This window comes from Rhineura floridana, chromosome 18, assembly GCF_030035675.1.
Source record: "Rhineura floridana isolate rRhiFlo1 chromosome 18, rRhiFlo1.hap2, whole genome shotgun sequence".
NCBI classification, from domain to species: domain Eukaryota; kingdom Metazoa; phylum Chordata; class Lepidosauria; order Squamata; family Rhineuridae; genus Rhineura; species Rhineura floridana.
This window is the reverse complement of record NC_084497.1, coordinates 1,958,015-1,981,209: the sequence shown is the minus strand read 5'-3', so window position 1 is coordinate 1,981,209 and position 23,195 is coordinate 1,958,015. Positions and strand designations below refer to the sequence as shown.

At 48.7% G+C, this 23,195-nt stretch overlaps 1 protein-coding gene across 2 annotated transcripts in view; it reads left to right on the top strand.

Moving 5' to 3' along the window:
- The window catches only part of FBN3 (fibrillin 3), a 178,345-nt gene that overhangs the window by 23,173 nt on the left and 131,977 nt on the right, over positions 1 to 23,195 (top strand). For both annotated transcript variants that reach the window (XM_061601743.1, XM_061601742.1), the window contains exons 2-5: positions 5,402 to 5,536; positions 5,873 to 5,992; positions 14,334 to 14,402; positions 21,768 to 22,040. In XM_061601743.1, the coding sequence (XP_061457727.1) occupies positions 21,868 to 22,040 (173 nt within the window). In that variant the 5' untranslated portion in view covers positions 5,402 to 5,536; positions 5,873 to 5,992; positions 14,334 to 14,402; positions 21,768 to 21,867. The remainder of the gene's footprint in view (positions 1 to 5,401; positions 5,537 to 5,872; positions 5,993 to 14,333; positions 14,403 to 21,767; positions 22,041 to 23,195) is intronic.

Sequence of the window (23,195 nt, the reverse complement as noted above, 5' to 3'; positions counted from 1 at the left end):
AATACAACACATATACCAGTTTTGTCCACCCAGCAGGTAAATTACAGAGCTCTCTCCTGTTTTGCCTTATATTTTCAGGCGGGATTCGGTCACATATCAGCAAATTCCAGTTGTGTGGTTAAAGTTGACGTGGCACTCTGGTGCAACAAACCCACTTCTCCCCCCTCCCATTGCAGAAAGGGCTTTTTGCAACAAGGAAATTGACAGGGACATGCATTGGAGGGTGAGGGACACCATTTGCTTGATGCACCGTCGTCTCATTTATTTATTTATTTATGAGTCATCTCATTTCTCTGCAAACAAACCCGATTGAATGCTCAATAAGAAGCCAGCGTTGGCTAAGCACCCTGCAAATTTTGTGCAAACAAATTAGGCCCTCTGGAGCCTAGGAAGGTGCCTTGTATACTGAGTCAGACCATTGAGCCATCCAGCTCAGTGCTGTCTATGCTGACAGGCCCACAGTGGCTCTCCAGGATTCCAGGCTGGGCACGTTCCCAGCCTTGCCTGGAGATGCTTTTGGGGACTGAATTTGGGGCCTTCTGCATGGAAAGTAGTTGCTCTGCCACAAAGTTGACTTTCCCCTAAAAAACAGCAAGATTCCTGTCCTCATGGTTCTGAATAAAGAGTTGATTTAATGACAAACACAGGAAGCTGCCTGATACTGAGTCACCCCTGGTTGGTATTGTCTACACTGACTGGCAGTGGCCAACAGCTGGAGGGCCAAAGGTTCCCTGCTTTTAGGGTCTCGTCCAGCAAAGAAGTTCTTGTGTATGCTTGTTTTTATAGGGCCTGCCCACACGAAGAACAGCCAGGCGGTTATCTGTTTCTCCTCGCCTTTGGACAGATTGTGATATTGGCTCACGTCTGTTTGCATTTAAAAACAAACTTTCTGAAACAGTGCAAGAACTGAAAGACAGCCTTCCTTTCAAATGCAACAGGATCCACATTTTTGCCGTGCAGTTCTTCAGCTATGTAAGGCGACTCGTGTGTTCAAAAATGCCTATACTACGCAAAGTATGTATAAAAATGCACATATGTGTAAAGATAATATACACAAATCCATTATATCAGGTGGTCTATGGACCACCAGTGGTCCGCAAGCTTCATTCAGGTGGTCTGCGGTGTGTCTGGAAAAAACATTAAAAAACATTACAGCGCATTACAGCAGGCAGAAAACTCATCAGCAATTTTCAAGTGGTCCACGGCAGGGAAAGTTTGGGAGCTATTGCATTATATTATGGGAATTTGCTTTAAAAGAGGGGGGGGCATATCTGGCAAAATGGCATAAAAAAGAAATTGGGATTAAAACGCCGATGAGTTTTAAAGAAAAACTGCAAATGAAACTGGGAATATGAAGAGTTGAATTTAAGACTGGGCAAATGAGACTGTGAGGAAATGAGATGGACAGATTCACCCACCCCTGCCTCTGATGATGGCGATTTTCATTTCTGCACTGCTTTAATGCCAAATGGTTGTTGTTGTTATTAACTGAATTTATATCTTGCCCGCCCTCCGAAAGGCGGCAAAGAAAATGAAAAACACACTAAAAACATTCCAAAACACCATTCCAATTAAAAACATCCTATCACAGTTAAAAATACTCTAAAATGCAATTTAAAAATATTCTAAAGTGCAGTTAGATGCATTCTTTCACAGTGATCTTCGGGTTGCCAGAAGCGGTTCCCTTCAGCCTGGGGAAAAGGCTCCTAAGTGCTGTGCAAAGCTGGACAGACAGTTTAACACGTACATCAAAACAGATACCTCCATAATTAAAACGCGCAACAAAGCAATCCCATTAAAACATGAAAACGTAAACATCTGTAATTAAAACATGCAATTAACAATATCATGTGGGTCAGGTCGTGATAGACGCTGGACTTCCCTGCCGGCAGGAATGCAGGAAGCCAGCCCTGCTCGTGTTTCTGACCGGGGGCCCTCGACGTCTGCCCCAAAGTCCTGGCATTGTGACTCCACAGCAATGGGGGGGGGAACCCTTTCCCTGGCTTTCTGCCTGCCCTCCCTGCCAAGCCCAGCAGGAGCACAGAGACAGTCTCCGGCACCGCTGAGGGATGGGAACCAGCTGCTGTCTTGCTACGACGAACTTCGGGACATCTGGATCTGGGGAGCATCCAAGGTGCATCCATCACCATAAGAAAAAGAACAGCCAGGGGGTCAATAGGACCGTGTCAGTAGCACCAAACGCTGTGGGCGAAAGACCTGGAAATGCCCAGAGACATTTCAAATAGAATCACGCACTGTAATCTTTGCTGCGTCCTTCAACGGTGCCCTGGGAAAGATCCCCTTCAAGCGATTCCCTCCTAATGCTTCAAAGATGATTTATTGTGCACGCGTCATACTGCTGGTGAATAGCCAGTTTACAAGGGGAGAGGTGCATGTGGCTGGGATCATGCCCGCTGCCCTGAAGGCCCTGATGGGTGTGCTGCTGAGGACTCAGTGGCACTCTGCACATGCTTAGGACTGTACGAACCTGCTTCATGCAGAGCCAAAGCAGTGGCCCATTGAGCTTGGAGTTGTCTTACGCTGCCTGGCAGCAACTTCTGAGGGCTTCAGAGATGTACCTTTCCCAGCCCAGCCTGGGGATGCTAGAGACTGAACTTGCAACCTCTTACATACAAAGCATGTGTCCTATTATGTAAACTCTGGGGATTGTAGTTCTATGGTGAGGGGAACAGGGGGTCCCCGAACAGCCCTCAGCATCCTTCACAAGCTACACTTCGCAGGATTCCTTGCAGGGAAAGCCATGGGTGCTTAAAGCGTAAGAATAGTGGAATAAATGTCTGGTGTGGAAGTGATCTTAGATAAATCCATGGTGGAGGAAGGGGTTGTCAATGGCTACAAGTCATGATGACTCTGCTGGTCCTCTGTGGCTGGGGTCAGGATGCTTCTGAATGCCAGTCTGCTGGCCCGTCTGGAGAAGGGCCTGACTCCAGGCCAGGTCTCCTCGGGAGTAAAGGACTGGCTGAAGGTAGTTAACAGGAGTCAGCTGTGGCCGGGGGTGTCGTTCCAGCAGCTCCAGCTCAAAAGGACCCAGTGCTGGGCTGGAAGAGCTGCTGGAATAATGTCTGTGTCCTGCGCTGGTACGATATGTCTTCGCTGCTCTCCTGCTGAGTCTGAACCTGACCACGGAAACTGCCTCTCGGCTTGCCTGGGCTTTGCCCATGGACTCTCTGACGTTGCCTCTCGGACCCCCACCCTCGGACCCGCCGTGTTGGTGCCGTTGCTGGCAAGTCTCCTCCCCCTGCTGCCTGGGCCCCTGGGCCGGTCTCGGACCCCCCCCCCCAGCCCTGCAGGAGACAAGGAGCCAGGCAGGAACTTCAGAGCTTTGGGCAAAGTAGCCGACTCCCAGAGAGGTGCGTCGGAGCCCCTGCTTGGGCCACGACCTGATGGACAGCCAAGAAAGAGGGTGGTGCCTCTACCTCCTGCTACAGCTTCCTGCCTGAGCTGGTTCACTGCTGAAACCAGAGCTCTGAATCGAAGCTCTGGCATTCCTTCCTGACCTGGGGAAACGAATGAAGAGACATAGAACACTGTCTTCTATGAAGTCAGACCACAGGCCCATCTAGCTTAGGATGGTCTATGCTATGCCCTGAATAGGAGACCTTCTGATTGCAAAGCAGGTGTTCCGGCACTGAGCTGCAGGCCTTGTCCTGAATTAAGATTCTAGTCCTCATGGCTGGCTGTTATTGTTATTTGTTATTTGTTATTCCCCTCATGGAGTTACAATTTTCAGAGTTGTTTAACAATCAATCAATCCCTCTTCCCAGAGGAGTATAGCTGTGGGAGGGGTGTGTATCTCCCAACAGCTCTCAGCACCCTTCTCAAACTACCCTTCCCAGGATTATTGGGGTTGGGGGGGAAGCCATGAGTCTTTGAAATGGAATAACAACGGAATAAATGTGTAGTATGCATGTGATCTCAACCTTGTGGACTTCCCCTAGTAAGAAAGGCAGGCAAGGGTTCCTGGATGCATTAACCCCTAGCAAACAAAAGATTTTCCCTTCTCCACCAGAGACTCTCCCTGTTTCCGAGCTCAGGAGGGCCATCTTGTGCCAACGATCTCGTGGCCAAAACGAAGCAGCCCCCTCCACCCGCCTCTCCAGCTCTGAGCCAAAGTGCAGGAATCATCACTGTTGCCTCTTTCTAAGCTGGGGCAGGCGCTTGAAGACTCAGAGCTTGGAAAAGTTACTTTTTTGAACTACAACTCCCATCAGCCCAATCCAGTGGCCATGCTGGCTGGGGCTGATGGGAGCTGTAGTTCAAAAAAGTAACTTTTCCAAGCTCTGAGTCTCAAACATAACAGAATCCAGATTATTTCTGGCCAGCCGAAGGCAAACTGACATTGGGACAGTTTCCAGGTCCGCGGCTTGCTGGGATGGGGTCTGAGGCAGGCAGCCAAACACAAATGTTCTTAACTGGTTGAAAAATGCAGGGATATTGGGGGGGGGAAGAGGTGTGTGTGTGTGTGTTTGTGTGTGTTTTAAAGGCAGAGAATAGAAAGGCAGAATAGAGTTCTCAAATTGTATGAGGTAGCCAGAGGTGGCCTGTATCCCTGTTGTTGAAGGCCATGATTTGGCTAGCATTGGAAGGGGGGTTTGTAGGGTGTGGTTTAGGCATTTCATCCAGACCTCACCCTCCCTCCCTGCAGAAATTGAAGCAGTGGCAAAATCTGAGAAATGCATCTGGTGCTATAATTTTCCATGTCTTTCATTGGCATGACTTGTAGCTATTTATTTAACAAAGTTTATCTATACTGCTTGATTATCAGAAACCTCTAAGCGGTTTGCAATAATCGTATCGATTGATAATGTTATCAGTACAAACAGCTAAGAATGAGTAATTTGGGGAAGGGTTGTCACTCAGTGGTTAGAACATCAGGTTGCATGCTGAAGGTCCCGGGTTCAATTCCTGCCATGTATGGATACGGCTGGGAGAGATTCCCTGTCTGAAACCCTGGAGAGCCGCTACCAGTCAGAGCAGGCCCTCCAGATGTTGTTGGATGCCCACCAGCCCTGGCAAGCATGGCCAATGGCCAGGGATGATGAGAGTTGTCATTCCACAGCATCTGGAGGTCTGAAGGGCCCCTCACATCTGGCGTAGAGGGTCCCCCGATACCAGGGGCGGGTGCATCTGTCTGTTTCGGCCTCTCTGGGTTTCTAGTTTTCCTGGTCTTAAAGTTCAGTTCTGCACATTTCCAGGTCAGTTTAGAATTGTCTTACATTAAAAAAAAAAACTTGTAAAAATTTATCAGCATGTCAGTGAGGGTTTCTCCTGATAGACACATTTTTCTTGGGGGTGTTCCAAACGTGCACATTTTTGCCAACTGTTTCCTCCTAATGTTTATTATTATTATTATTATTATTATTATTATTATTATTATTAGACCATCACCTCAATCTATCAAATGGGAGAAAAGCTACATCTTTACCTGGCACAGAGAAGATGTCAGTGAAGGCGCCAGGCAGACTTCAGTGGGGAGCATATTCCACAGATGGGGAGCCACAACTGAAAAGGCTTTGTACGTTCATTATGTGTTTGTATGTTATGTTCACTAGTATATGCACATACGTTAAAGTCATCAGAGGTAGGGCTGGGTGACTCCGTCAATTTCGGTTTCTAATTTTTCCATTCTTAAGTTCAACGATCCACATTCATTTGCAAACGCCACTCTGCCAGTCCTCATGAAAATTCATCATAGTTTTTGTGCGAATTTCTTCTAATACACGCATCTTGGTATGATGCTATTTTTGCCTAATAGATCTTTTTTCGCAAAGCAATTCCCCCTAATACAATGTGGTTTTTTTTGGTATATTATCTTCACTAATACATGCACTTTTATGCATCCTTTCCCCAGTCTATGCATTTCCATGCGCATTCCTCGGCTGGAGAACTGCCTTGCAAAATTCGGGGGAGTGCAAATTTCAAAAGATGGCTGCTTTTCGGTTCTGGTACTGTTTTGGAAAGTGCAAACAAGGTAGGTTCACCTTTAAATGGAACTGAATTAAATTTCCCCCCATTGAGGCCCAATACACAAGCAGTGGGCGTTGTAGCTACGTAGGGATTTAGACCAAGGTCTCCGCAGCCCTAGCCCAGCACTCTAACCCAGGAATGGTGAATCCCCAATTCAGGGAGTGGCTCTGGCCCATCAAGAACATTTTCCTGACTTTCTCTCTCTCTCCCCCCCCCCCCCGCTATCACCATCCAGACAGTTCCACGTTAATCTCACATGAAGTCACGGCTTGGAGAGTCGGAGCGAGCATGTCTGTGTGTCGCCTGCCACTTTTGGGGTATTTGGCTTTTCCTGTTGAACATGAGGAGAGAGTTTGCTTGGTGCCTGCAGGGAGATGCCTGCCTTGGAGATGTCGGGGGCCTTTTGGGGCCTGCCTGCCGCTAGGGAAGAAGAGGCAGCCTTCCCACTAGGGGTGGAAGGATCTGGCCATTTCGGTCCCCTTGGTTTCCCAACTTCCCAACCTTCAATGCCATTCTCTGCATTTCTGCAGCAATCTGCAGCTTTTAAAATAATAATAAAATGGAAATGGACTGCCTTCAAGTCGATCCCGACTTATGGCAACCCTACGAAGAGGGTTTTCATGGTAAGCGGTGTTCAGAGGGGGTTTCCCATTGCCTTCCTCTGAGGCTCAGAGGCAGTGACTGGCCCAAGGTCACCCAGTGAACTTCATGGCTGTGTGGGGATTCGAACCCTGGTCTCCCAGGTCGTAGTCCGACACTCTAACCACTACGCCACACTGTCTCTCTCAATAATAATAAATCCTTGTAAAAATTCTTCAGCGTTTTAGTGTGAATGCCTCTTAATAAGCTCAGCTTTGTATGCAGTTTTAGCTAAGGTATGTGCTTTTGCGTGCAATTTCTCCTAATATAATGCTTTCTTGGATGTCACTTTTGCAAATACAATCCATTCTTATGCACACTTTCCCTCAGCATTTGCATTTTTGTAAACATTGCTTGGTTGGCAAACTGCATGGCAAAATACAGATATGTGTGAGTTTCAAAGGACGGCTGCGTTTCGGTCTTCAGATTGTTTCGGAAAGTGTGACTTTGATAGATTTGGCCTGAAATGCAAACTGAATCAAATTTGCCCTCTGTTCCTACTCCCACTAAGGTCTTCTCTGCTCTTTTGCCCACTTATCTTCTGAGGTGTGGCAGGCTGGGAGATGTAAACAGTAAACGGCTGTACAGCACATAACCTCACGTTTGGATTACTGTAATGCGCTTTACGTAGGGCTACCTTTGAAGACAGTTCGGAAGCTACAACTAGTGCAAAATGCGGCGGCCAGATTGCTGACAAGGACCAAGCGGTCCGAGCATATAACACCTGTTCTGGCCAGCTTGCACTGGTTGCCAATATGTTTCCGGGCTAGATTCAAAGTGTTGGTATTAACCTATAAAGCCTTATACGGTGCGGGACCACGATACCTTGCGGAACGCCTCTTCCGATATGAACCGGCCCGTGCACTATGTTCTGCTACGAAGGCCCTCCTCCGGGTTCCAACTCACAGGGAGGCCCGGAGGGTGATGACAAGATCTAGGGCCTTCTCAGTGGTGGCCCCCGAACTATGGAACAGTCTCCCGGAGGAAGTACGCCTGGCGCCGACTCTGCTCTCCTTCCGGCGCCAGGTCAAAACCTTCCTATTCTCTGAAGCATTTTAAGTTACACTGATTTAATTTTAAAAATGTTTATTGTGTTGGATTGTTGCTTGTATTTTAGTATTGTTTTGTTATTTATTGTATTTTTATGCTGTTTTATGTTCACCGCCCAGAGAGCTATTGCTAGTCGGGCGGTATATAAATTTAATAAATAAATAAATAATAAATAAATAAATACAGCAGAGCAAGGCTAACGCCCGTTTGTGCATCCTAAATGTTGCTGGGCTCCAACTCCCATCACCCCTGTTTGCTGAGGCTGATGGGGACTGTGGTCCAGCAACACCTGGAGGGCCACAGGTTCCCCACCCCAGCTAAGAAAGCTTCCTTGTGCCGAGTCAGACCCCTGATCTGTAGAGCTCAGTATTGTCTACACTGACAGGCAGCAGTTCTCCAGGATTTCAGGCAGGGGTCTTCGTCCCAGCTCTCCCTGGAGATGCTGGGGATTGAGCCTGGGACCTTTGGCATGCAAAGAATGTGCTGTGCTGCTAAGCAACGGTCCTTCTCCTAAAGATAAAGCAAGGTGCTAGTCCTCATGGTCCTGAAGAAAGAGCTGATTTAAATAGGAACTTATACCAGGTTGGTCCATCTGGCTCAGAGCTGTCTATGCTGGCTCTCAGCGGCTCTTCAGGATTTCAGGGCAGGGCTCTTTCCCAGCCCTAGCTGGAGATAGCGGGGATTTGAACCCGGAACCTTCTGCAGGCAACGCAGCTGCTCTACCACTGAGCTACAGTCATTTCCCTAGCCACAGTCTCTGCGTGTGGATGCTCACGTAGCTCATTCACACATGAGAGGGAAGTGCAAACCGGCTCCAGGGAATGCCAAGGTCTGCAGAAGTAGGGAAGGTGTTTAGGGGGAAATTAGAGGTGGACTCACATGTTCAGAATGCTGGTTTATGGTTGGAGGGAAAGGGAAATGGGAATGGAATGGAGTATCCTGGATGTTGACATGGCCAGCTGGCTGGAACCCTGAACAGGAGTGTCCCACGCCGCAGCACTTTGTTGCAGGGCCCCACTTGTTTCTTTCTGAACTTGAGTATGGAAAGCGCTGGAAATTAAAGGGCAAAATCCAAGCACAGCGCCATCAGTTATGAATGGAGTACAACAGTTAGAGGTGGATGCTCCCTGCCCTCATGCTTACCATCTAAAAAGACATGGCACAAAAGGAAAATAGCAGGAGGGAGGAGGAAAACAAGCAAATAAATAAATCTGCTATATATTCTGGAAAGTTGTTTGTCCTCAATGCATTTGGACACCTCTAAAAAATATTGTAAACAAATTTTGCATGATGGCTCCCGAGATGATGGAGCTCATTTTCATCTATGTTTGGATCCAGTTAGAAGCCATTTTGAATCAAGATGGCGGGCTGAGTCTTTCCAAACTGCAATGATTTTAACCACTGATTTGAAATGATTTTTTTTGTTTCCTGAGCAATGCTGCTATGAGGCTGCTAGTAAAAATTAAACATGTGCACGGTTTGAGGATTTTAGCCTTGCTTGCTAGAGTGTGGAAGGGTTTGTGTGAGGTGCATAGGCCTGGTAGTTTCAGGATCTTGTATATATGCCAAGGAATTCAGAACCAATACTTAAACTTGCAACACGGGGCATTTGCGTATTTCCTTGATTGGAGAATTTCTGGTTACCCTAAACTCTCTCATTTTGTTAATTTCAGAGGATTGTGCTGTAAAGCTTTGATATGTAAACGTATACAGGCGATGGGCTCCGGCTTTCTAGAGAGGCCTGTGTTCACATTGCTAGTCTGTCCTCCTTCATGCAGCAGCCCATAGTTCATTGATGGGATTTGCTCCCACAGGAGGCTGTGATGGCCACCAACTTGGATGGCTTTAAAAAGAGGCTTAGCCAGACTCATGGAGGCACATGCCTATGCTCTGCCTCCACCATCAGAGGGAGCATGCTTCCAAGTATTAGTTGCTGGAAACCGCAGGAGGGGAGGCCTGCTTTTGCGCTCAGGTCCTGCTTCTGGGCTTCCCATCGTGGGCACCTGGTTGGCCACTGTGAGAACAGGATGCCAAACTAGCTGGGCCACTAGCCTGATCCAGCAGGGAAATTCTGATGTTCTTAGCACACTTCTAAGCAAGTTTAAAATCTGGTCTGCTGAACCTTCAGCTTGTCTTTGGATGGATGGGCACAGGCTTGCATTGGCCCACGACAAAGACGGCTAGGTCAACATCCAGAGGCTTCCATTCTTCCCCCAACATTTACCTATCGTTCTTTCTAAACCCCTCAGCCAAACAGCATCCCTCCTTGCTCAAATGTCCAAACAAAGATAGCTATGGTTCAGATTCAGGATCTTTACACCCAGTGTAGACAAGGGAACTTGCAGGCAATTAGTGCCTGGATACAAACATCTCTGCCCAGAATCCCTGGGAAACAGATGATTTTTTTTTTACAGCCAATCCCCTAGCACCACCTTCTCTGTAATATGTTCCACCAGGATGAGCTGTCAAAATTTTGACCAGCTCAGTTTCTTGTCTGTGTTAGTTCTGTATTATAGGAGAGAGTCTGCCATTAGGGGGTGGGTGCCTTGCCTTGCCTCAAGTGGTCTTCCTAACAGAGAAGTTTCCAGAGCATTTCTGGAGACATTGTGAGGAAGGGTCTCACCTTTTGAGTCTAGGGCAGCCTTTCCCAACCAGTGTGCCTCCAGATGTTGTTGGACCACAACTCCCATCTTTCCTGCCCATTGGCAATGCTGGCTGAGGCTGATGGGAGTTGTGGGCCAACAACATCTGGAGGCACACTGGTTGGGAAAGGCTGGTCTAGGGCATTGTTGCTAGGTAACTGGTGCCCGCTAGGGTTGAATGTTCTGTCATTTTTCTTTGCTCTACATTCCTGCTATTTTTTTTAATCCTCATGAAAATTCATCAGTGCAAGTTTTAGAATAAGTCTCTCCTAACAAATACATTTTTGCATGCCGTTTTGATTAATGTCCATATTTTTGTTTGCAAGCAGTTTATCCTAACATAATGTATTTTTGTAGGTTCTTTTCACCAATGATATTCACTTTGTGCACCCTTTCCCCTACCCTCTGCATTTCTATAAACGTTGCTTGCTGGGGAATTGCTTTGCAAAGTTCAGACCAGTGCAGATTTCGAAGGAGAGCTGTGTTTTGGTGATCCGATTGTTCTGGAAAGTGTGGATTTGATTGATCTGGCTTTAAATGTGGTCTGAAATCCTCCCCATGCCTACTCCCCTGCCCCCTTCTCCTGTGCCCCCCCAAGAAGCAGGGATCACTTGGGTCTTTGCTTGAGGTAAATTGCACCCCAGGATCGAGTACCTGGATGTGAGCAGAGGCTATGAAAAAATATCCCCAGAAGAAAATTAGTCTTAATCCCCAGTATTGGGGGGTGGGGGGTGGAAAGAGCAGTATGGAAGCCTGAGGCTTCATTCCATCTGCCCTGAGTGACCCATACATGTGACACACCACACACCACACACCACACACACAGCCCTACCTGTTTGGAATGAACAGAGATCTTTCCTTTGTCTTGGATGTGCCCCCAGACTGCTTCCAGCAATGCGGGAGAGTGCTGGAAAGTATTATGCCGCCTTCAACATGTTCAGACCGATATTTCTTCTATCCCAGTACTTCCTGCTCTGACTGGCAGCAGCTCTTTAGGATCTCGGGCAGACAGGGCTCCTTCCACCTGGAGCTTGAACTGGGTCTCCTTGTGCATGCAAAGCAAATGTTCCGCCACTGGCCGGTGCCCCATCATCTCAATATAAAATAAGGTTTTCTTTGTTTGTTTATTATGTCTCCATCCCACCTTTTCTCCAAGCAGCACAAGGTGGTGTGTGTGGCTGTCTCCCCTCCCATTTTATCCTCACCACAACCCTGTGAGGTGGATTAGGCTGAGAGACAGCGACTGGCCCCCAAGGTCACCCGGTGAGCTTCATGGCTGAGTGGGGATTCGAACTTGGGCCTCCCAGGTCCAACACCTTAACCACTGCACCACATGATATCAGTCCTTGTGGTGGCGATGATATATTGGACACAACAATTTAAACAGTTTAAAGCAAATTAGAATCGCAAGGATAGAGTGGGTCCTAATATATATATATATATATTTGTTTATTAAATTTATATCCCACCCTTCCTCCCAGAAGGAGCCCAGGGGGCAAAACAAAAACAAGCACTTTAAAACATTTTAAAAATGAAAGACTTTAAAACAAAACATCTTTAAAAATGTATTAAGACAAAGCATCCTCAGAACATCTTTTAAAAACATGCACCTCCAGTGTGAAAAGGCCAGGCTGAAGAGGTGCATCTTCAGCGTTCACCAAAAACTCCACAGTGGAAGTCCAGATGCGCCTCTGCGGCGGGAGTTCCACAGCTTAGGATTGGTAGGAGCATGTGCTTTGCAGGCAAGAAAGGGGGGATGGGTCTAGCCCCCAGGTGGGGCCAGGAAAAACTCCTGCCTGCAACCCTGGACACCTGCTGGCACTCAATATAAGATGCTGAGCTAAATGACTTGGTTTAAGGGGGGGTCATGCATTGTTGGCACAATCCTGTTCCTCCTCTCCATTTCATTTCTTCTTCATAAAAGGCAAACAAAAACACCAGCATTTCCCTGCTGGATGAGTCCAAAGGGAGGTCATCTAGTCCACCCTCCTGTTCTCACAGTGGCCAACCAGATGCCTCTTCTGGGATGCCTGCAAACAGCACTTGAGCTCAGGGCTCAACATTATCTTTCAAAATCTCGAAAGGCAATGCTGTCAAATCTTACATAAAATGAAATAAAAATCCTTTCTGAAATATTGATTAAACACGTGTGCACGCAGACACAGTGGTATTTTATGTACCCCACGAGAGGGTGAGATGCAGCAGTTAGGGGTCTGGGGGGCCAATATTTCTGACCATAAAGACTTGCTAACCCTTAACTGGGTGCAGTCTGACTATAGGCTGTTAAAAACATAAGGTCATAAGAAGAGCCTGCTGGATGAGGCCAGTGGCCCATCTAGTCCAGAGCTTGGAAAAGTTACTTTTTTGAACTACAACTCCCATCAGCCCCAACCAGCATGGCCACTGGATTGGGCTGATGGGAGTTGTAGTTCAAAAAAGTAACTTTTCCAAGCTCTGAGTCCACCATCCTATTCCACGGTGGCCAGCCAGATGCCCCCAATGGGAAGCCTAGCAGGACTGAGTGCAAGAGCAACTCTCCCCTCCTGCAGTTTCCAGCGACTGGCATTCTAAAGGATGTTGCTTCTGACTGTGGGATCAGTTAACGTCCGTTGGGGCTTGGCTTTGTAAGCTTCAGGGTTCACTAAATCCCTTCATCTTGCCTGACAAAGAGCTTTGTGGAAGCCAAAGGCCAGCCTGCATTTGATTATCCAAGGGCTGTAGGGAAGGGCCGTAGCTCAGTGATAGAGCATCTGCCTTATAGAATCATCAAATAGTAGAGTTGGAAGGGGCCTATAAGGCCATCTAGTCCAACCCCTGCGCAATGCAGGAATCCAAATCAAAGCATTCCCGACAGATGGCTGTCCAGCTGCCTTTTGAAGGCCTCCAGTGTCTTGAATGCAGAAAATCCCAGGTTCAATCCCCCCTGAGAGACCCCTGCCTGAAGCCCTGGAAAGCCACTGCCCGTCAGTGTCGACAGTACTGAGCTAGGTGGACTAGTGGCCTGACGCGGGAGACTGCATGCTTCCTATGGGTTTGATTCCATATAAAGCAACTTCCTGTGAAACCCTGGAAAACTGCTGCCAGCCAGTGTCGGACATACTGAGCTAGACAGACTAACGGCCTGCCTCAGGAGATTGCTGCTCCCTACGTTGCTGTCTGGCAAGAGCCTTGCATCTGATTTTGCCTGCAGGAGGCCCCAGGCTCAATCTCCCAATGGCACCCCCAGGCAAGGCTGCCCCGGATAGCTGTTGCCAGTCAGTGTAGGCAACAGTGAGCTAGATGGACCCTTGGTCTGACTCTGGATAAGGCCGCTTCCCAAGTGCTCCAAGCAACCACCCCTGCGGTCTTGTAGGGTGGGAGTGAGATTCGCTGTCCGGCAGGTTTTCTCACTTAATGCATTTCAGGGGGATGATAGTCAGCCATCCTGAATTGTGTGTGTGTGTGTCTCTCCCCCCTACACACCCCGACCCCCAAAATGGCTTTTCCCCTTCCCTCCATTCCCTGCAAGGCTCTCTGGCTTCCCTCCCTTGCCTTTGATGCTGAGTGCTGCTGTGCTATTAATTTCCCCCTTTTGCCACCCACCGCTTTTCACACCTGAAGCCGAGGAGCTGTCAGGCCTGGGGTGAGGGGTGAGGGGTGGGGGGGAAGGGGTTGGAGGCTAGGGGCGAGGGGGGCTCTCTAGGCCCAACAGAACCAGCCTGCAATGGACTGGTTCAGCGATCCCTAGCGCCTGCCTTCGAAAGCCCCTTGCAAAAAAAAAATTGAAAATTCACCCCCCACCCACCCTCTCCCTCCTTGAAGTCAGAAACTTTTGGCTGAAGAATGCAGCGGAGACTCCCCCTCCCTGCTCTGTCTTGCCCCCCTCCTTCCCCCCAGCACCTCTGCTCAATCTGCAAGGCCCTCCCCCCTGCCCAATTTGGAGGAGGGTGTCCCTTTTTTCCTCCCCCTTTTCCTTTCTCCTCCAAGGGTTGTGATTTTTTTTTTAAAAAAGAAAATTCCTTTTTCTCTTTTTAGCTGCCCGGCTCAGCTCTTTAAACAAAGGAACCCACCGCTCATCTTTGGAATTCCAGAGAGCCCAGGAAGGTATCTATGAATCTGTTCTTTTTTCTGCATTGTTTCAGGGGAGCTGGGAAACTATTTCAGGAACTTCTTCAACTTTCTTCTGGATGGGTTGATTTCCTTTGTGTCGCCCCCTCTCCCTTCCCACTTTCCTTTGTTCAGTCCTGACATTCCTCACCGAGGGTCTTTCTTACTTGGAGTTCACCCAGCAGGTTCCCCCAACAACAGTTGAGCCTCACTTTGGGGTGACTTTTTAAGCAAAGGGTGGGGGGATGTTTTGGCAATGACACTAAAGCTCTCGCTCTCTCCCCCACCCCAAATTTAAAAACAAGCAAACTGCCCAAAACTTTGTAGGCGATTTTGGAAGACCCTCTCCCTCCCCTACAGAAAAGAACCCCCCCCCCTGAAAGGGGGATTCTCCACCATCTTGATCAAATGGGGTTTTTTAAAAGTCAGATTTTCTCCACATGCGCGTGTGCAGACACACATACTTTTGTGTGTGTGGACTTGATCAGAGAGACCAAGTGGAGATTTTCAAGCGAAATGCGACAGGACGGCATTCCGGGGGCAAGTTTCCCCATGCAAGCGCATCTGAATGAGCATGGTGTGCAGCGATGCACAGCTCCCATTCATTTGGAGGCGGCTTGCGCAGCGGTGCTTCTCTCCTCAAGCTTGCGTGCCCTGCTTACCTTAAAAAGCTCTCGGGGCAGCTGCCCCCACGGCCACTGCATGCGCCCCATTTCTGGTGGGGATCTCTGGCCTGGATCCCATTGCCAAGCCCTGCTGCAGACATGTGCGGAGCATAGCTTGGCACGGCAAATCTAGAGGGTTCTTTCCGCTCCTTTTCTTTGTTCTTCTCTGAGCTTCTTTCCCGGAAAGCTTTCTCGCACTTTGCTCTGAAGTCAGCCAGAGTCTTTGGTGCACGATGGACTTAAAAAACCGGAGGCGGGGGGTTGGACACCCTCTCTGTTCTGTGGGAGTTGTACATCTGAGAAATGGTTGCAGTTTTTGTCTTGTTTGCGTCTTGCTTTTTGTCTGCCCTTCTTGGTGACCTGAGGGAGGGGGAAGGGCCATGGCCCCATGGTGGGGCATCTGCCTTGCATGCAAAAGGCCCCAGGTTCAAGTTTGGGTGCCTCCCGGTAGGGCTGTGAATGTTCCCTGCCTGAAACCCTGGCGACCCGCTGCCAGTCAGAGAGGACTTACTGAGCTAGACGGGCTAATGTGTATGACTCAGTATACGGCAGACAAGAGTCCCTCTATAGGGACATAAGAGAGGTTGAGGATTTGTGGGGGGGATGCGAGGGGGTTTCATCCCCCCCATTCTGATAAGGGGTGTTGAATCTGAGCCCCCCCACACACACATTCGGGACAGACAAAAGGCAGCCCTCCTTCACGCAGCGCATTGTGAAACGATGGAATTTGCTCCACACAAGAGGCAGTGATGGATAACCCAACTTGGTTGGATTTAAAAGAGGATTAGACAAATGCATGGATACGGCCCTCGGTGGCTACTAGCCACAATGGCTATGTTCTGCCTCCACAGCTGGAGGCGATATGCTTCCGAATGCCCGTTGCTAGAAAGGACAGCCAAGGAGAGTTGCTCTTGTGCTCGGGTCCGGCTTTGGAGCTTCCCATAATGGGCGTCTGGTTGCCCACTCTGAGGACATGAGGATGGACTAGCCGGGCCCCTTTGGGCCTGATCCAGCCAGGCTCTTCTTAGGTTCAGGAGCAAAGTTTTGGGGAGGGGAGGGAAGCGGCTCTGAGGCCTTCCGCTCAGTCTTGGCCAGTTTGGCCATCTCCAAGCTCATACTTTCTAGGAGTGTCAGAAAGGGAGAAGAATTGGGAGATCCACACGTGATGTTGGAGACTGCAGCATCAAGCAGTGATTCACATGTGTGGACGGACCTTTGCAGATCAAACAGGAAGGGCCGTAGCTCAGTGGGTAGAGCATCTCTCTTGCATGCAGAAGGTCCCAGGTTCAGTCCCAGGCATCTCCAGGTAGGGCTCAGAGCCCAGATCAGCTCTTCATTCAGAACTGTGAGGACTAGAATCTTAGGTCGCTTCCATACAACTTGTTTAATAGGCATGCCACCTGCTGAAATAAGACAACAGCCTTTGTATCATTTGATTATCTTGCTTTGTTGTCCCAGCAACCACCTTCCCCTCCCAGGTCCCCAGGTTCAATCTCCACCATCTCTAGGCAAGGGCTGGGAGAGTCTCCCTGTCTGAAATCCTAGACAGCCACTGCTGCCAGTCAGTGTAGACAGTACTGAGCTAAATACACTCAGTATACGGCATCTTCCTGTGAATGGCATGAAACGAGAACTTTCATGCATTGGCTCGTGTGGTCGTGCACACCTTTAAGCATTCGGTTGCCAGTTACCAGGGTGGGAGGCGCAGGACTGAAGGATGCATGGGCAAGTGTTTGTGTCCGAGAGGGATGGAAAGGTTCTCTCAGTTGGTCATTTTTCCAGTCTTAAATTCAGTTCTTGACATTTCTTCAGCAATTTGCAGTTTTTAAAAAAATCCTCATGAAAATTCTGCAATACTTTAGTGACAATTTCCCCTACGAAACACATTGTTCTAGGCAGTTTTGACTAATGAGCACATTTTTGCAACAATTTCTCTTCGTAACATGCATTTTTGTATGTTGTTATCACTCGTATTTGTTTTTTATGCACACTTTCCGTTAATGTGTACATTTTTGTAAACACCGGCTGGTTGGCAAACTGCATTGCAAAATTCAAGTGAGTGCAAATTTCGAAGGGTGACTGTGAGTTTTGGTTCTGATTGTTTCGGAAAGTGCGAATTTAAGAGATGCTGCTTGAAATACAGACTGAATCGAATTTCTCCTCCCCCCACAGTGTTCAGATAAACCACTCTATGCATAAGACTTTGAATGCATTTGTGAAGGCTAAGAAGAGGTGCATTTCAAATACCCACAGTGCGTTGCATGCTCTGGGAACTTTACAGCCATCCTGTAAGGCAGGCCGGTACTGGAATTTCCCCCATATTGCAGATGAGGCTGAGAGACAGCATCTTATCCAAAGCCAATGCTGGAGTAAGATTTGAACTCAGAACTTCCCAGCTGACATTCTTTACCATGGCAGTATTCTCAGTAAGCCTTACAACAGCCCTCTGAGGTAGGCTGGTACTGACACTCATCGACAGAAGGATAGGGCTGTGGGGGGAGAGGATTTGCCCTCTTGGTAGTTCCACTCCCCTCAGAAATTTTTGGAGGGGGGGTGTATGGCAACGCAGGGGAGGGCCCTCTCTATGGCAACCCCTCACTTGTGGAATTCCCTCCCCACAAAGGTGCGCCTGGCACTTTCATTGCATGTTTTCCCATCGTATGCTGAAGGCACTCCTCTTTTCTCTGGCCTTTGGCGCCTGAAATATATATGACTGTAATTTGTTTTCAAAGTGGTTTCTAAATACTGCATTTTTAAATTGCTGGTCACCTGCCCTGAGACCTTACGCTGAAGGGTGGGTAATAAATCAAAGTGGTGGTAGAAATCTTGCTGTTGTTTTCAGCAGAGGCTGGTGGGGTGGAAGGCAGGGGGCCCAACAGGAGGCAGAGCCAACTCATTCTACCCATCCTCCTCCCTGCTGCGCTCTACAAGGGGCAAGTTGGCATCCAGGACCATCCTTTGGGCTTGGGTGCGAGGAAGAAGGCAAGCAGATGGGGGCTGGCTGCAGGCAGACTAAGGTTGATGGGGCAGTGCCCCACTTGCTCAAACAGACAAGGCTCCCCGGGATGAAAAGGAACCAGCTCCTCTCAAGTGGGTCTTGAACAGGAGGGCATCCTGGTGAATAGGTCCCTACAGGTCAGATCTGTGCTGTTCTGCCATCCGAGGCAGCCCTTCCCCATGCCTCACGCCACCCCTGTTAGGGTCTCCATCTTGCTGAGGGCTGGGCCAAAGGCTCCTAGTCCTTTCCTTTGGAAACCAGCGCCACAAGAGCTGTGCTGACTGACTGGAATGTCCATTCCCCCTTCCCCTCCCGCCCATCTTCCATGTTCTGGATCACGTTAATTCCAATCCAGAGTGGTGGGTTAGGAGCTCAAAGGGCAGCTGGGAAAGGGGACATTGAGTTCCTTGGCAACACCCACTTCGAGTTAAATCTGGGGTGGGGGGAGAAGCACTGGAAATGTCTGTGACAGTTGCCCAAATTGGGAAAAGAGGAAGGGGGCAGGCATTTCTGCAGCAGATAACCAGAGAGTCTCAAAAATGTGTTTGCCGTGTGATAGCGTCAGCACAGGATTTGGAGCTCCCCATGTGATCTATTGCAGAGCAGAGAGTAGCACCGGGTACAAAAGGAGAGCCTCAGAAGAGGCTGTTGGATCTGCCCAGTGGCCCAACCAGTCCAGTAGCCTGTGCTCACAGTGGCCAGCCAGAGGCCCAGGGGAAGACGCTTCCTGCTCACTTGCTGCCCCTTCTCGAATTCGCCGCCGTCGTTCTGTTTGCATGCCGCCTTTCCACGAAAAGTTGTGCTCAAGGCGGCTTACGACAAGGTGGACAGAAATACATCTCTTGCCAAAACAATTTCCTAACAACAAAAAATGATAAAACGGTAACATGACAGCAAATGTAACGGCAAGCAAAAACAACGGTTCAGTGTTATGAATGTAGCAAAGCAATCTTTAAAAACAAACAAGGCAGTAGTAGCCATTGTCACACACACACACACAGCCCCTGAGGTAAACCTTCTGCTATATCTTCAGCAGGGAGGAGGACGGGGGCAAAGCTAGCATGAGTTGGCTCCGCCTACTGTTTGGGCTTCCTGCCTTCCACCCCACCAGCCCCAAATGGGCACCGGCCGCCACTCCTAACACTCTGTCTAGCTCAGTAGTGTCCACTCTGACCAGCAGTGGCTGTCCAGGTTCTCCGGCCTCTCCTGGCCATGCCTGCAGATGTCCGACACTCAACCTCAGGATCTCTCCTGCATGCACATTCTGTGCTCAGCTGCTGAGCTGCAGATGGCTTTTCCCACCGGATGCAGACATGCATTTCTCCACTAATCTCAGCTCTGAAATCTTGGTTGGGGCGCAGAGAGTTGAGTGGGGGGGGTTAGTGGGGGAAGCGGCAAGTGAATTCAATCATCCCGTTTTGGGGGGCAAAAAACACCACCACCCAGCAGCAGTTTGCATCCTGCAGTTCACGCATAAGTGGATCGACAGGGTAATATTTCCAGGAGGTTGTCACAAATAGTGAGCTGTACAATGTCCCCAAATTTCAGCCAGCGGCTGCTTACCGTTGTCCTTCTACCCCAGCCTATGTGAGCAGATTGAGGTCACAGAAACGCCCCATCTTTTTTCCCGTAGGGACAGATCAACAAAGAGCAACCTTCTACCACATCTGGATAAGCGTTTACTGGCGCTGGGCTTTTAGGTCTTGTCCAGCATGCTTTTTCAGACTCCACAGAGACCCAAATGCTATCTGGGATCAAGATCTCAGCCCACCATGCCTTGGAAATCTTGTTGGGGTAGACAATACCCCGCAGAAACCATTCATGTGATTGTTTTACCTCGACACTGGAGGAAGGGGCACACCCCTGTTTGACTCCTGCAGCAAACACAGCGCCCTCCCCCGTGCTTGTCTGCCGCTGAGATGTGGAAGGCCCCCCCTCCCCTCTGAGGTGCATCTGGCGCGGTCATTGCGCATGGGTCCTTGGAAGGCCAAGGGACGCCTTTTTTATTTTTAACCTTTTTGCAACTAATGCGTTTGGAGTCCCTCTGCAATCTGGTTGCCGTTTTTGCTAGCTGTTTCATGATATGGTCTGATTCAGAGCAGAAGAACCTCAAGCCTAGGGGCCAAATTTGCCCACCCCCCAGGTCTCCCTATCTGGGCCTCAGGACTCGACCGCCTCTCCTCACCCCACCCACTCCTTGAACGGGTCTTGAGCTATGATAATGCCTCTTGCCCGAGGTGTGTATAAAAACAAAGCATCCTGGGAAGTGTAGTTTGTGAAGGGTGCTGAGAGTTGTTAGGAGACTCCTCTTCCCCTCACAGAACTACAGTTCCCACAGTGGTTTGACAGTCAACCCCTCTTCCCAGAGAACTCTGGGAACGGTAGCTCTGTGAGGGGAAGAGGAGTCTCCTAACAACTCTCAGCACCCTTCACAAACTATACTTCCCGGGATTCCCTGGGGGGAGCCGTAACTGTTTGAAATGGTTGTGATAGTGCTTTAATTCTATAGTGCAAATGGGGCCGTAGCTGAATACATCCCATGCTCACTGATAAACACTCCCCCCTCCCTCAAAGCAACTGCAATGTGCTTATATGTCCAATTGTAATGAGACTCTTTTTGTGAGGCATTTAGCTCTTGTGCACATGCGCTCCCAAAACTCTACACACAAAAACAGTCTCGGTACAACCATGTGTACAATCCAATCAAGATATAGGCCTGGTTTGCACATAACATGAAAATGTGATTTGTTTAACAAACCACAAGTTAACTACGAGTTGCCCCACAGATAATAAGTTGCCCCCAAAGTTGCTCTTGCCTTAGGGCTCTGTTGCTTGGCGAGTGTCTTGGGTGGACTGGTCAATCAAACCATGATTAAAGATGGATGCCGGGTTCACACATAATGCCAAGCCAGAATTAAAACAAGCCAAGGTTCGTAAGCCAACAACAAACCACGGTTTCAGAGCAGGATTTGCTGATAGCAAGCAAACCATCGTTAAGCTGCCAGGGTAAAGTTCACACGTAACACTAAACTGTGGTTTATATATAACTATAACAAACGTTTGTTGTTTATTAAGCTCGTGGTTTATTAAACTGTAATAAACCATGGTTTAGCATTATGTATGAACCATTATTTATTTTTGCCAGTGTTTTATCAACACAGAGGAATCTGGACAAAATTGTATATACATTCACATCAACATTGCTGTCTTCCTAGTGGTGTGTTTATCAATGCACATATGTGCATGATTAAGGAGGTACTGAAGGGGAACTATGCTGTATATGCATAATGCATTGCACATAATTTGGAAATTAAGTCACTCCCCTTAGGGAACAGTGGAGGATTCCTGGTCTATCAGTTCCAGTTCAAAAGCAAAGCCAGTTAATTAGTATATCAATGGTGACTAACCCTGATGGCTGTGCCGGAGGCAGGATGCTTCTGAATGACAGTTGCTGGAAACTGCAGGAAGGGAGATTTGATGTTGCCCTCAGGCCACCCTGAGCACAGGAGGCTGGACTAGATGGGCCCCCTTTGGCCTGACCCAACAGGGCTCTTCTTAGGTTCTTGATACCTGACACCAAGTAAAGATTTAGGGACCATCCTTCGTAGCAAGTGAGCCTGAGATCATGCAATATGAAACACTTTAAAGGCTTGAAAAGTTCTGTCGTTTGACGTCATTTTCCCCTTCTCTGCTTCCTAGCTCTGGAAAAGAAGCCCTGATTTTCCACTGTTGGACCACAGCGACCCTCCCGTAAACCCGAGGTCTTTGTGGGCTGGTTCCTTGCCTCCGCCGCTCCATTATGGGAGCTTTGTGGCTATCCCGTTTCCTCCTGGGATGTACGTCTCTTGCGTTCTATCGAGAGTTTGCCTGCGGACAGCAAAAGGGAGATCTTCAGGCCGACAGATTTGCAAGCTACGAAAACAAGCAGCCCCCCAGCAGAGTGAGACGGAGAGGGCATGATACTTTGAGAGGGTAAGTGGTCAACGTTGCTTTCTCCAATCCAGGTAAAATGAATAGGATCCTGAAAGCGGGGGGCGAAACACACTAAGGCTGCTGTACCCTGGAACTGGGTGGGTGAAGTCCAGCTGACTGGTTGCTGAACAACAGCTGGGAGCAACTTAGGGAAGCTCCACCAGACCTCATTACCTGCCTGTAAAAGCAAGTCCTGCCACGGGCGGCAGATTGCCGCCACCAGCATCGCCACTGAAGGGGTGACACCAAAGGGTGACATGTCCCTTTGGGTCACCCCTTGGAGGAGTCGCAGGGGCAGGTGTGCCATCCCGTTGATTTCTGACTACCATGATGAGGTTGAACCCTGGAGTGAGAGACTAGGGTGAGGTCAGCAGGTTCAGGGGACCCTCTGTGAGAGGTCTGGGAGTGACCTGTGGGGTTGTGTGGGTGAAAGCCAGGGTGGATAGGTGGGGAGGTCTTGGGTCCCACACCACCTGGCTTCCGGGAGGGCAGCAGATTACCCATCCCTGCTCAAAGAAGCACTCTCAGAAGAGAATACCTCTTTTAAACAGAGGTTTTCCTCCATCTCTTGCATGCAGTAGAGAATACTTCTTAGATCAGGGAGGGGGAACATGTGCTCTCCAGATGTTGCTGGACTACAACTCCCATCATCATCTCTGACCATGTTGGCTGATGGGAACTGAAGCCCAGCAACTTCTGGAGTGCCACAGGTTCCCTCATCCCCTACCTTTGGATGATCATATTTATCACCAGGATTTTCTTTGTCACTGCCAATAATTCTCACGCATGCGTAGAGATGGGAAGATCTGTCCATTTCAATTCTCTCCATTTTTCATTTTCCACATCTTAAATTTCAGTTCTCCACATTTCTGTTTTTTGGGTTTTTTTAATCCTCATGAAAATTGTTCAGCATTTTAGTGCAGATTTCTCCTAATAGACACATTTGTGTACACCGTTTCGACTAATGGGCATATTTTTGCAAGCAACGTCCCCTCGTATCATGCATTAGGTTCACTAATATATTCATTTTTAGGCACACTTTCTGCTAATATAATGCATTTTTGTAAACATTGTTTGGAGAGCTGCAACATAAAATTTGGATAAGTGCGTATTTCAAAGGAAGGCTGTGTTTTGGTTCACAGAGGCAGCATGCTT